Source organism: Dasypus novemcinctus, chromosome 28, assembly GCF_030445035.2.
Source record: "Dasypus novemcinctus isolate mDasNov1 chromosome 28, mDasNov1.1.hap2, whole genome shotgun sequence".
Taxonomy (NCBI): Eukaryota; Metazoa; Chordata; class Mammalia; order Cingulata; family Dasypodidae; genus Dasypus; species Dasypus novemcinctus.
In genome coordinates this window covers 45,425,333-45,437,435 of record NC_080700.1, presented here as the reverse complement: position 1 = coordinate 45,437,435, position 12,103 = coordinate 45,425,333, and the positions used below count along the sequence as shown (strand labels likewise).

Below are 12,103 nucleotides of genomic sequence, written 5' to 3'. Positions count from 1 at the left end.
GGGACTGCTCTTCCCTGGTGCACTGAATGTGCATTCCTACAGCAGTCCCTCCCGGAGGCCCCGCCTCGCCCTGCTTTCCTGGGGCGCACGGGAGAGCAGTGGCTGTCTCCAGTGACGTGGTTTGGGGTTTTCTCTTCCTCCCTCCCAAGCAGACATCTACTGCTGTGGGCTGCTCAGCTCCAGGAAGAGCGACTGCACGGGCCTCCCTGCGTCCATGCTGAGCAGCGCAGCCACGCCCCAGGCCCGGGGGCAGTCCCGGATCAAGACCAAGGGCAGCATGTCCCTGATCTGCTGGTACAACAAAGGGCACTTCCGCTTCCTGACCAATGCCTACTCCCCGGTCCAGCAAGGTGAGGGGGCAGGGGCTGGGCAAGCGTGGGCAGGACCTGGGGGGTGAATGAAGTCCTCAACAGAGGTGCGGGTCCCAGGTATTCGCCAGCCTCCGAGCCCATCAGCAGGTAGGAAGTGCTTCCTGAGTACCCGCCAGCTTCTGGGCCCATCAACAGCTCTACCTGCTACTCACCAGAAGGTAAGAAGGCACATTCCTGAGGTTTGCAGTTCCAGCTGCTGCCCACCAGCAGGTAGAAAGTGCTTCCCGAGTGCCCACCAGCTTCTGAGCCCATCAGCAGCTCTACCTGCTTCTCACCAGCAGGTAGGAAGGTGATTCCTGAGGTTTGCAGCTCCAGCTGCTCCTCACCAGCAGGTAGGAAGGTGTGTCCTGAGCTTGGCAGCTCTGACTGCTTCTCACCAGCAGGTAGGAAGGTGTGTCCTGAGCTTGGCAGCTCTGACTGCTTCTCACCAGCAGGTAGGAAGGTGCTTCCTGAGGTTTGCAGCTCCAGCTGCTCCTCACCAGCAGGTAGGAAGGTGTGTCCTGAACTTGGCAGCTCTGACTGCTTCTCCCCAGCAGGTAGGAAGGTGCTTCCTGAGGTTTGCAGCTCCAGCTGCTTCTCACCAGCAGGTAGGAAGGTGTGTCCTGAGCTTGGCAGCTCTGACTGCTTCTCACCAGCAGGTAGGAAGGTGTGTCCTGAGGTTGGCAGCTCTGACTGCTTCTCACCAGCAGGTAGGAAGGTGCTTCCTGAGGTTTGCAGCTCCAGCTGCTCCTCACCAGCAGGTAGGAAGGTGCTTCCTGAGCTTGGCAGCTCTGACTGCTTCTCACCAGCAGGTAGGAAGGTGCTTCCTGAGCTTGGCAGCTCTGACTGCTTCTCACCAGCAGGTAGGAAGGTGCTTCCTGAGGTTTGCAGCTCCAGCTGCTCCTCACCAGCAGGTAGGAAGGTGTGTCCTGAGGTTGGCAGCTCTGACTGCTTCTCACCAGCAGGTAGGAAGGTGCTTCCTGAGCTTGGCAGCTCTGACTGCTTCTCACCAGCAGGTAGGAAGGTGCTTCCTGAGCTTGGCAGCTCCTGCTACTGCTCACCAGCAGGTAGGAAGGTGCTTCCTGAGCTTGGCAGCTCGGCTGCTGCCCACCAGCACTGTTCCTGCTAAGCTGTCAGAACAGGTGGAGACTTAAGAAGCTTCCCTTCTTAGTTCCCCAGAGCTACCTGGGTGTGTGACAGTGGACTTCCTTTGAATGGCTTTTATAAGATCACTTTATCATCTGGGAGTCTGTGAAAAACCTATTCTGACAGGAAGAGGAAAATTCAGCTCTTCTTATCTTTTTGTGGCTTTCTTAGAATTAGGATTTTCCCTGTATTCAGTTGGTTTCTCCCTTGGCTTTTCTTTGGGACTTAAAATCCATTCATAATAAAGGGATTTATTTAGCAAGGAGTCTGTTATATTTAAAACAGCCTACAGTAATAGGGTTATTAAATTCTTACAAGAACACTGAAATGGCAAAGGGCATTTTACAAAAGTCCTTACAGCTCTAAGTGCACTGGAACAATCCCTTGCATTCTTGTACATTAAAATGTATTTCCTCCTCACTCTTGAAGGAACACTGCCGAGGAACTCGGGTGTGTGTTTAAATGTGTGTGGATGCCCATCCTTCACCCACCACCTACACTGTACGCAGAATAACATTGGATTTCAGTGGCGCTTACCCTCAGGGAATGCAAGCTTATGATTTGCCATTTCCCGGTTTAGGTTGAGACGGGAGTGGGAAGCCAGCACTTGCAGGTGCCGAGCTGAGGGCGGTTGGAGGGGAAGTTTGGGCTGGAAGTGACCGCTGGGATCAGACTCTAGTTCACACCCCGGTTCTCAGTGCTGGTAGAGCCAGGTGCAGGGTAAGGGCGTTTCCGAAAGACGGGGCGGCTGCACCCCACCAAACTTGAAAAGGTATCCCAAAGCAGGACGTCACATTTGCCCAAGCTTGGTGAAAAGAATAAGGAAGAGAAACGAACGCATCTGGGAAGCTGGAAAAAAAGCATATAATATGATTCAGCACAACAAATCTTAAAAGATTGCCCCCCAACCATTAAATCAGGCACCAAGGAAACAAATAAAGGCATTGATGATGGAAGAGGAGAAAGTTAATACAGATGGTTTTTAAATATGATAAAATTTAGTGTTTCTCTAGTTTAATATGTTCCAATTTTCTTTTCCAAAGAGCTCTATTATTATCATAAAGTCCCAAATCCTAGCTTTGCCAACACTAGTATCTTTTCTCGTTTTTTTGTAAATTTGTCAATCTTCCAGGTGAGAAATGCTATAAATTTTTAGATACAAATTGCTATGATTACGGGTGAGCATCTTTTTCATGTTTATTGGCTAATTTTGAATGGTTTCTTCATGTTCTCTTACAATTTTTCATTTGAGGTATTTCTCTTTTTAACTTGAAAGCAAATTTTATAACAATAACAATACTTTCCTGCATTGGTTTTCCTTTTGCTTTTATTTATGGTTAGTATTTTTAACAAAAGGTTTTTCATTTCTATACAGGCAAATCTGTTGATCGTTTTCTTTGCTCTCATGTGTCAAAAGTCCTTCCCCCTCCCCAAGACCAGATAAGTTTAAGTATTCACCTGGTTGCTTCATAGAGAGAGCTTTGCTCTCGATGCTAATCCCTAAGACTTTATTTTCATGCACAGTGTCCCATGAGCCTGTACCACTGTACTTTGTTGCTGCTGTGATGAAGCGGCAAGGGCTGGCTGACCAAGCAGCCCCTCTGCCTGGACCACGTATCAACTAATTTTTCCTTTCTTTACTCATTTTAAATGTCACCCAGATGCTAAAATGAAACCTCATATACTCTGCTCCTCATCTCTATATTTTGTTCTAGTATTCCAAATATGCCCATCTTGCCTCTGAGTAGAAATTCTAAGTTTAGAAAATATGTAGGCAATTGGGAGCGTTTTAGGAAATAGTTTATCCTTCTTTACTCTGGATTCTAAGGAGAAATGGATCTTTTCCCCAGATGTTTTAAAAATTAAATGCTGTCACATGTTGAGGAACATCTGCATGGAGAGCCAAACCCTTTTGCTTTTCTTCTGAAATCCATTTTGAATCTATCAACTTCCTACCAGAGCCTTTGTCCATTTACAGTTCAGAGTCAGAGGGACTAATGAAAATGCAAAATGTGTGCATATGAGTATGTCAGGACTTGACTCATCCTTTCCAACTTGCAGAAGGGGGCTCGGGTCCCAGCCAAGGCACTGGAGGTGGACGTGGAGACTGTTGTGCACACACAGGTCCACAGAGAGCTGTAAATACACACAGTCCATCCACTGGGCGTGAAGTCAGCCCAGAATAAATATCAGATAGCTTCTCGTTAACACTTCCATCTTTTTTTTTTTTTTTTATTGACTTTGTAATAATATTACATCAAAAATATATATGTGAGGTCCCATTCAACCCCGCTCCCCCACCCCCCCCTCTCCCCCCCCAACAACACTCGTTCCCATCATCATGACACATCCATTGGATTTGGTAAGTACATCTTTGGGCACCTCTGCACCTCATGGTCAATGGTCCACATCATGGCCCATACTCTCCCCCATTCCATCCAGTGGGCCCTGTGAGGATTTACAATGTCCGGTGATTGCCTCTGAAGCACCATCCAGGGCAGCTCCATGTCCCAAAGACACCTCCACCTCTCATCTCTTCCTGCCTTTCCCCATACCCATCGTCCACCATGTCCACTTTTCTCAATCCAATACCACCTCTTCTATGTGGACATTGGATTGGTTGTGTCCATTGCACCTCTATGTCAAGAGGAGGCTCAAATTCCACATGGATGCTGGATGCAGTCCTCCCATTTTCAGTTGTAATCACTCTAGGCTCCATGGTGTGGTGATTGTCCTTCTTCAACTCCATCTTAGCTGAGTGTGGTAAGTCCAATAAATCAGATTGTAGGTGCTGGAGTCTGTTGAGGCTCAGGACCTGGCTATCACATTGTCAGTCCAGAGATTCAAATCCCCTAAATATATCTTAAATCCCAACGTTAACTGCACCTCCAGCACATTAGCATGAAAGTCTTATGAAGGGAGATCCCATCTGAGTCCAGATTCATCACACATAAACATCATTTCCAAAGAGGGGCCATCTGCCCTGGTAGTTAACCCCATCGGCCATGGCCATAACTCTCATGGGTCTCTTTAGCCTTCAAAGGAACCAATATCTGGGGGTTGTATCTGCTTTATCTGTCTCTCTGACTCTGCTCAGTTGTAACACTTCCATCTTTTAAATCTTTCCACCCTTGGAAAAGGACATTAGAGGACAGAGACTTTACCCCTTTGTGACGGGACTTGGATCTCAGAATCCAAAATATCACAGGGCATGGAGGAGGGTACCAGGTTTACAAGGAGGAAGGCTCTGAGAGAGTGATGCACACCCAGGCTTTGAAGCAGCTCCATAGGATTTCAGACTGAGCTGCCACGTTAAAAGTAAAAAGAATGAAAAGGAGGGAGAAAAAAATAAGACCTAAAGATTACCATGGCCAGGGAGAATGAGGCAGTGACAGTCGGTTAGCTTTTTCCCTGGAGAACCCTAAACTAGGAGGTCAAGCTGCAGCCTTGGGGAGCTGCAAGGGGTCTGGTGAACCCTAAACCAGGAGGTCAAGCTGCAGCCTTGGGGAGCTGCAAGGGGTCTGGTGGACCCTAAACCAGGAGGTCAAGCCGCAGCCTTGGGAAGCTACGAGGGGTCTGGTGGACCCTAAACCAGGAGGTCAAGCTGCAGCCTTGGGGAGCTGTAAGGGGTCTGGTGGACCCTAAACCAGGAGGTCAAGCTGCAGCCTTGGGGAGCTGCGAGGGGTCTGGTGAACCCTTGTGCCTGCTGAGCTTGGGCTGTTAATCCCTTTCAGGCTTCGCAGCCTGTCAGTGGGAGGTACAGGCCTTCGGTGATGCTGACGGTGCCCTGGAGCATCCTAGTAGAGGATGAGGTATTGGGGGCACCTGCATCCCATGTCCACCAAGAGCTCCCAGGGCCCCGGGAGGCGCCGTGGCAGTGGGCAAGCAGGGAAGCAGAAAGGGCCCTGTGGCTCTGTGGTGCCTGCATCCCCTCCTCATCTTCCAGCCCTGGGCAGGAGTGATAAGGGAGGAGGAGTGACTCCTGCGTCTTCTCGGGTCCTGGAGGTGCAGCCACCTGGAGCCCCGGAGGGGGACACGTGCTGCCCCGTAGACATTTTGTTCCTGGAACGGCTGGTGCTCTTCAGTCAAGGCAAGGGCATCACTGCTGGTACAGTGCTCTGGAGACCATGAAACCTGCCCTTGCCACTTTGGGTCTACAATTCTGAGGCACTGAGTGCATTCACATGGCTCACAGCCATCTCCATGGCCTGGATCCAATCCTCTTCCAGCTCCGCAAACATCAACTGTAAGAATTGCCTCTTCTAGGCATGTCGTATCAGTGGGATCCTACATTTGTCCTTTGGTGTCAGGTTTATTTCACTCACATAGAGCCTTCGAGGTTCCTCCATTTGCAGCAGGCATCAAACACTCCTTTTTAGGGCTGTATAATCTTCCATCGTGTCTGGACCACTCACCTGTCCCTGGACTCCTGGGTGTCTCTACCACTTGGCTTAATGCTGCTGTGAACATGGGTGTGCACATATCTGCCGGAGTTTTCTCTTCTTTTGATGCCCCTTAAGAAGGGTTATTTTATCTCTTCTTTGCAGGAGTCATCATCAAGAGGAAAAGTGGAGAGATCCCTTGCCCCTTGGCCGTGGAGGCATTTGCTGCTCACCTCAGCTATATCTGCAAATACGATGACAAATACAGCAAGTAAGTGAAAGAGTCCACAGAATCTACATGAGGGACTTTTTAGCCTCCCCATCAGAGAATAGACATATTGGTAGATGATTGAACATTTCCTCATTGATAAACTAAACTCTGTGAACCTTCAGCACGTGGTATCAGTGCTCAAATGAGGTACAACATGTGGTATCATTAGTGCTCACACTACGTGGACGCAAGTGGTATCATTAGTGCTCAAATGAGATACAATACATGGTATCATTACTACTCACACGATGTGGACAGCACATGGTATCATTAGTGCTCCCACAACATAGACAGTACATGTGGAATCATTAGTGCTCACACCACATGGACATCACATGTGGTATCATTAGTGCCCACATGACGTGGACAGCACATGATATCAGTGCTCAAATGAGGTACAACATGTGGTATCATTAGTGCTCACATGATGTAGACAGCACATGGTATCATTAGTGCTCACACCAAGTAGACATCATACATGGTATCATTAGTGCTCACATGACAGACAGCACACATATCATTAGTGCTCACATGATGTGGACAGCATGTAGTATCATTAGTGCTCATATGAGGTACAACACATGGTATCATTAGTGCTCCTACCACATGGACAACACACATGATATCAGTGCTCACATCATGTGGACATCACGTATCAGTGCTCACATGATGTGGGCAGCACATGATATCATTAATGCTCACATGATATGGACAACATATAGTATCATTAGTGCTCACATGATGTGGGCAGCACGTGATATCATTAGTGCTCCCATGATGTGGACAGCATGTGGTATTAATACTCATATGACATGGACAGCATGTGGTATCATTAGTACTCATACCACATGGACATCACATGTGGTATCATTAGTGCTCACATGATGCGGGCAGCACATGGTATCATTAGTGCTCCCACAACATAGACAGTACGTGTGGTGTCATTAGTGCTCACATGACTTGGGCAGCATGTGATGTCAGTGCTCAAATGAGATACAACGTGGTATCATTAGTGCTTACATGACATGGACAGCACGTAGTATCATTAGTGCTCCCATGAGGTACAACACATGGTATCATTAGTGCTCACACCACATGGAAAGCACACATGGCATCATTAGTGCTCACATCATGTGGACATCACATGTGGTATCAGTGCTCACATGATGTGGACAGCACATGTATTAATACATGATGTGGACAGCACATGGTATCATTAGTGCTGACATGACATGGATAGCACATGGTATTAATACTCACATGATGTGGACAGCATGTGGTATCAGTGCTCACAGCACGTGCTATCATTTGTGCTCACACAACATAGACAGTACATGTGCTATCATTAGTGGCACATGACATGGACAGCACACATACCATTAGTGCTCACATGATGTGGACAGCACGTGGTATTAATACTCACATGACATGGACACCACATGTATCATTAGTGCTCACATGATGTGGACAGCACTTGGTATCAGTGCTCAAATGAAGTACAACACGTGGTATCATTAGTGCTCACCCCACATGGACATCACATGTGGTTTCATTAGTGCTCATACAACATAGACAGTACATGTGGAATCATTAGTGCTCACACCACATGGACAGCACTTGGTATCATTACTGCTCACATGACGTGGACACCACGTGGTATCATTTGTGCTCACATGATATGGACAGCACGTGATATCAGTGCTCAAATGAAGTAGAACACATGGTATTGTGCTCACACCACATGGACAGCATGTGATATCATTACTGCTCACATGACGTGGATACCACGTGGTATCATTAGTGCTCATACAACATAGACAGTACCTGTGGAATCATTAGTGCTCACACCATATGGACAGCACTTGGTATCATTACTGCTCATATGACATGGACAGCACGTGGTATCATTAGTGCTCATACAACATAGACAGTACATGTGGAATCAGTGCTCAAACCACATGGACAGCACGTGGTATCATTAGTGCTCACACCATGTGGACAGCACATGGCATCATTAGTGCTCACATGACGTGGACAGCACATGGTATCGTTAGTGCTCATACCAAGTAGAAATCATACATGGTATCGTTAGTGCTCAAACCATGTGGACAGCACATGTGGTATCACACACCACGTAGGCAGTACATGGTATGCAGAGTGTTTACACGCTGTAGACACGTGGTACATGTATAAACACCAACCTGCAGTGTCATCCCCTGGCACAGTGCTGTAGTGTCCATGGCAGGAGCTCCAGAGATGTTGGCTTTGAGCACTGATAGCCCTGGAAAGCACCTAGGAATGTGCTCTACGGTGGAGGCATGGTGGACTAACCAGAGGCCAGGTGGGCATTGGCTCAACCTCAACCAAGTAGGGTAGCTGGCCTGGGGGAGCCAGGACCAGTTCTCCCTGGAGCACTCGGCCCGGATGTGCAGCAGCCCTTCCTCAGGTGCCCCTGACCAAGTCTTTATCGAGTGCTCACCATGTGCACAGCGCCTTGCTGAGCACCACGTCGTTTCTCAGACGTCGGTTAGTGTCTGCTCTGGGCTGCGCGTGGCCAGCCTGGGGATGCTGGTTCCCAAGCGCTCTGTGCTGGGGACAGTTCTCAGGACCCACCTTGCCTCTTCTCGCTCCGCTCTCAGGTATTTCATTTCTCATAAACCGAACAAGACCTGGCAGCAGGTGTTCTGGTTCGCCATCAGCATCGCGGTCAACAACGCCTACATCCTCTACAAGCTGTCGGACGCCTACCACGTGAGGAGGTACAGCCGCGCCCAGTTTGGGGAGAGACTCGTCAAGGAGCTGCTGGGCTTGGAGGATGCCTCGCCATCCCACTGATGCCTGGGGCGTAGGCCCGAGGGGCGGGCAAGGGACCAAGCTGCAGCAGGCAAGGGGAGGAGGAGCGCCTGCCTCCTGGGTGCCGCCGCTCACTGCCGGGGCGCTGGACGGTGCAGGGACTTAGGAGCAGGACTGGCCGCTGTCCCGGTTTTCATTTGAAGAGGAGCCTGTCTTCCGTGAGCTCTCCACAAGGACTGGGCGCCCCCACCCACACCCTGAGTCTGGCCACTGCCCCTGCCCGTCGTGCTTTGTCCAGCAGGGCGTTACAGCCCATGGCGCCTGCTCGCGCCTCGCCGGGGAGCTCCGTCTCCTAGCCGAGGCTGCTGCAAGCAGAGGCACACAGGGTTGGGGGGCTGCGGCAGGTTCAGCTCTAGCGGTCCAGGAGCCGGGGGGCATGGTCCACCTCCGCGACGTGTTCAGAGACGATGGGGAAGCAAGCCGAGGCTGACCTGCACTCTTGAAGCTGTTCAGGGTTTTCCAACATCTTTCTACTTGCAGGCAGCTGAGAACAGGCCTCGCTGCAGGAAAAAACAAATTGGGTTCCATTAAAATGAAGTGAAGAAATGGATGGTGCTGCCCATTCTAAATTAATATTTGCGGCACCCCTGCTCACCTCAGAGTCTGGTTGGCTGCTGTGATGGGGCAGGAAAGAAAACACCACCGTAGCTTGCAGTGACGTGTGATGCTATTTTTTTCTTATTTTTAAATATATCTTCAGGTTATTTTCTTACTGTTGCTTAAGATCTACTAAAGGAAATGTCCCCATTCCCTTCCGCCTCCCTCACCTCCTGTCCTCACCCCAGCCCCGGTTCCTTCCATAATCAACCCTGAGGCCGTACCCAGGGCTGGAAAGGACAGTTCTTTCCAGAAGAAATGTCGTTGCACTCTCATCGCAGTCCGTGGGACGCCTCTGGGACCATCAGCTTTGTCTCAGATGTCATTGGCAGAATTACGTGTTTTGAAAAATAGGTAGCCTTGCTGAAACTAACAGCCGTTGGCTGATGTGCTTTCCTCGTGGAATCCTGGCGCTGTTTGCTCATGTCTAATAATGTGGCTGTTAAATGCTGAAGCAGGGAGAGCCTTGCTTGGGGTGGGTGGGCATGGAGCCAGAGGGCTGTGCCCACTGCACTGCCCGAAGGTCTGCATGATAATTGGCTGCAGTAGGGCTCCCGTGCAGCGACCAAGAGACCTGCGTTCTTCTGAATCAATGCATTTGTGCCTCCGTGGGAAGCCTCAGGACCAGGGGCCCTGCTGGTCTGAATAGCCCCGCAGGCGAGAAACCAGTATTTCCTGGTGTGACGCAACCCCCCCACCCCCCGCAACTCGATGTAACCCCCGTTTTTATAAATGCAGACTCTGTTCCTCTCAGGCTGTGGGGCTTCTCTCCTTGCTCACACTACGTTCGTTGGCGGCTGCTGGCCCTGTGCTCCTGACGCCCTCATCGTTTCGTGTTCTAGGTTCAGGGTGACGACCTTGGCCCTTGGTTTTAATTCCGTGCCACGGAGTCTAGGCCAAATTTTGCATTGTGTTTCAAAACACCTTCGCCGTGACCTTTAATTGGATTGGAAGCACTTTTACCACATGGAGAAATATATTTTTAATTTGTGATGCTTTTCTACAAGGTCCACTGTTTCTGAGTTTAATGTGTTCCCAACACTTAGGGAGACTAATGAAAGCTGATGAATTTTCTTTTCTGTCCAGACAAGTAAAATAAATAAAAGTCTATTTAGATGGTGATTCTTTATTAATATATTAATTTTTTTTTAAAAAGTCAGGGACAAAAATATGAGCTATTCTTTTAAGACTTGATTTCTTGGTATATAACTAGTGTATGTAGACTTAACTGTTCTTCATGTCATGAGCCACTGAGCAGTTAATAAAAGAAAGTCAGATTTTGGCAAAGGACAGTCATCTTCTGTGAGGAAGCTGCCTTCCAGGAGGAGCCTTTTCTTGTCTCTTCTGGTTGGTGTCACGTGTCATCGGGTCCTCCTGAAGAGGAGCTCTTGTGAGGTGCAGCGGTTGACACTGTAACGAGCGGTCAGGCAGTCGGCCTTTGTAGAGGGCTGGCCGCCGTTTTCTGATGGACAGCTGGAATGCCCAGCCCTCCCGGGAGCCTCCCGGGAGTCGTGGTGTTCCCTCCAGCCGCCCAAGGCCGCGGGTGCAGCGGAGTTCCCTACAAGGGGCAGGTGGCGCTGATGAAGAGCACCTGCAGGCCTTGGGGATGCCATAGAGGGACTTTAGGGAGTTCTCTGCTGAAAATACGGCTGAAAATCCAGGACCCCTGGGTTTCACAGCCGCAAGGCTGACACCTGAACTGGCTTGTTTAGTAGCCAGCCACTTCTAGTGGCCAAGAAGGGACATAGCCAGTGGCTCGTGAGAGAGGGCCCGGCACAGCACTTGGGCAGGGGGCATGAGGCAGATGGGGCCCTCGGACCTGGTGGCCCGTGAGATCCCTTTTCTCCTTGTCCTACCACCTTGACAAACTCATTCCCTTTGGGATATTTTTGCTACAGGGTCTAGAAAAGAAAGCCTGATTAATGAGCTTCATAACCCATATGCAAAACCCAACAGCAAAGCCTCTAAGCTTCTCCAAAGAAAATTACTATTAAATCATACAGAAATTTCACACAATTTACAAAATAGTCCGTGACTATGGTTGTATTTAAAATTCCTAGGAGAAGTTAACTTAAATGAATTAATTCCTGTTTGTATTTTTTACTCTCTTGACCATGTTCCATATTTGATTTGCATTGTCCTTTCCCACCCTTCGCTCACTGAGGAGCCTCAGTTTTGAACGTGTTGCTGTGCTCGACAGCCTCATACTAGCGCCATGTCAATACTCAGGTGAGTCAGCCACGAAGACTAGCGTTTGGGTAATTCTCGGCAAAGATATGCAGTTTATCGACTAAATTCTTCAAGGCCCAACCACCAAAATGGAATTGACTTTGTCATTGTGCAAGAGGCAGGATGACGACTCTCTGGAAGGGCCTGGTAGCTCCGAATCACTCGTGTGTGGCTGCGCCAGCCTCAGCATGCGCAGAAGGAGGAGCGCCTCGAGATGGGAGGAGGCTGGCAGACGTGCCAGTTCTGGAGGGTGACGTGAGAAGTGCCTCTCCTCA

General features: G+C 49.4%; 1 protein-coding gene across 1 annotated transcript in view; it reads left to right on the top strand.

Annotated features, from left to right (window-relative positions):
* PGBD5 (piggyBac transposable element derived 5) overlaps positions 1 to 10,721 on the top strand; it is a 95,469-nt gene extending 84,748 nt beyond the window's left edge. The window contains exons 5-7 of the mRNA XM_058289716.1: positions 153 to 350; positions 6,044 to 6,149; positions 8,789 to 10,721. Coding sequence (XP_058145699.1) covers positions 153 to 350; positions 6,044 to 6,149; positions 8,789 to 8,984 — 500 coding nt within the window. The 3' untranslated portion in view covers positions 8,985 to 10,721. The remainder of the gene's footprint in view (positions 1 to 152; positions 351 to 6,043; positions 6,150 to 8,788) is intronic.
* Positions 10,722 to 12,103: the final 1,382 nt, after the last annotated feature.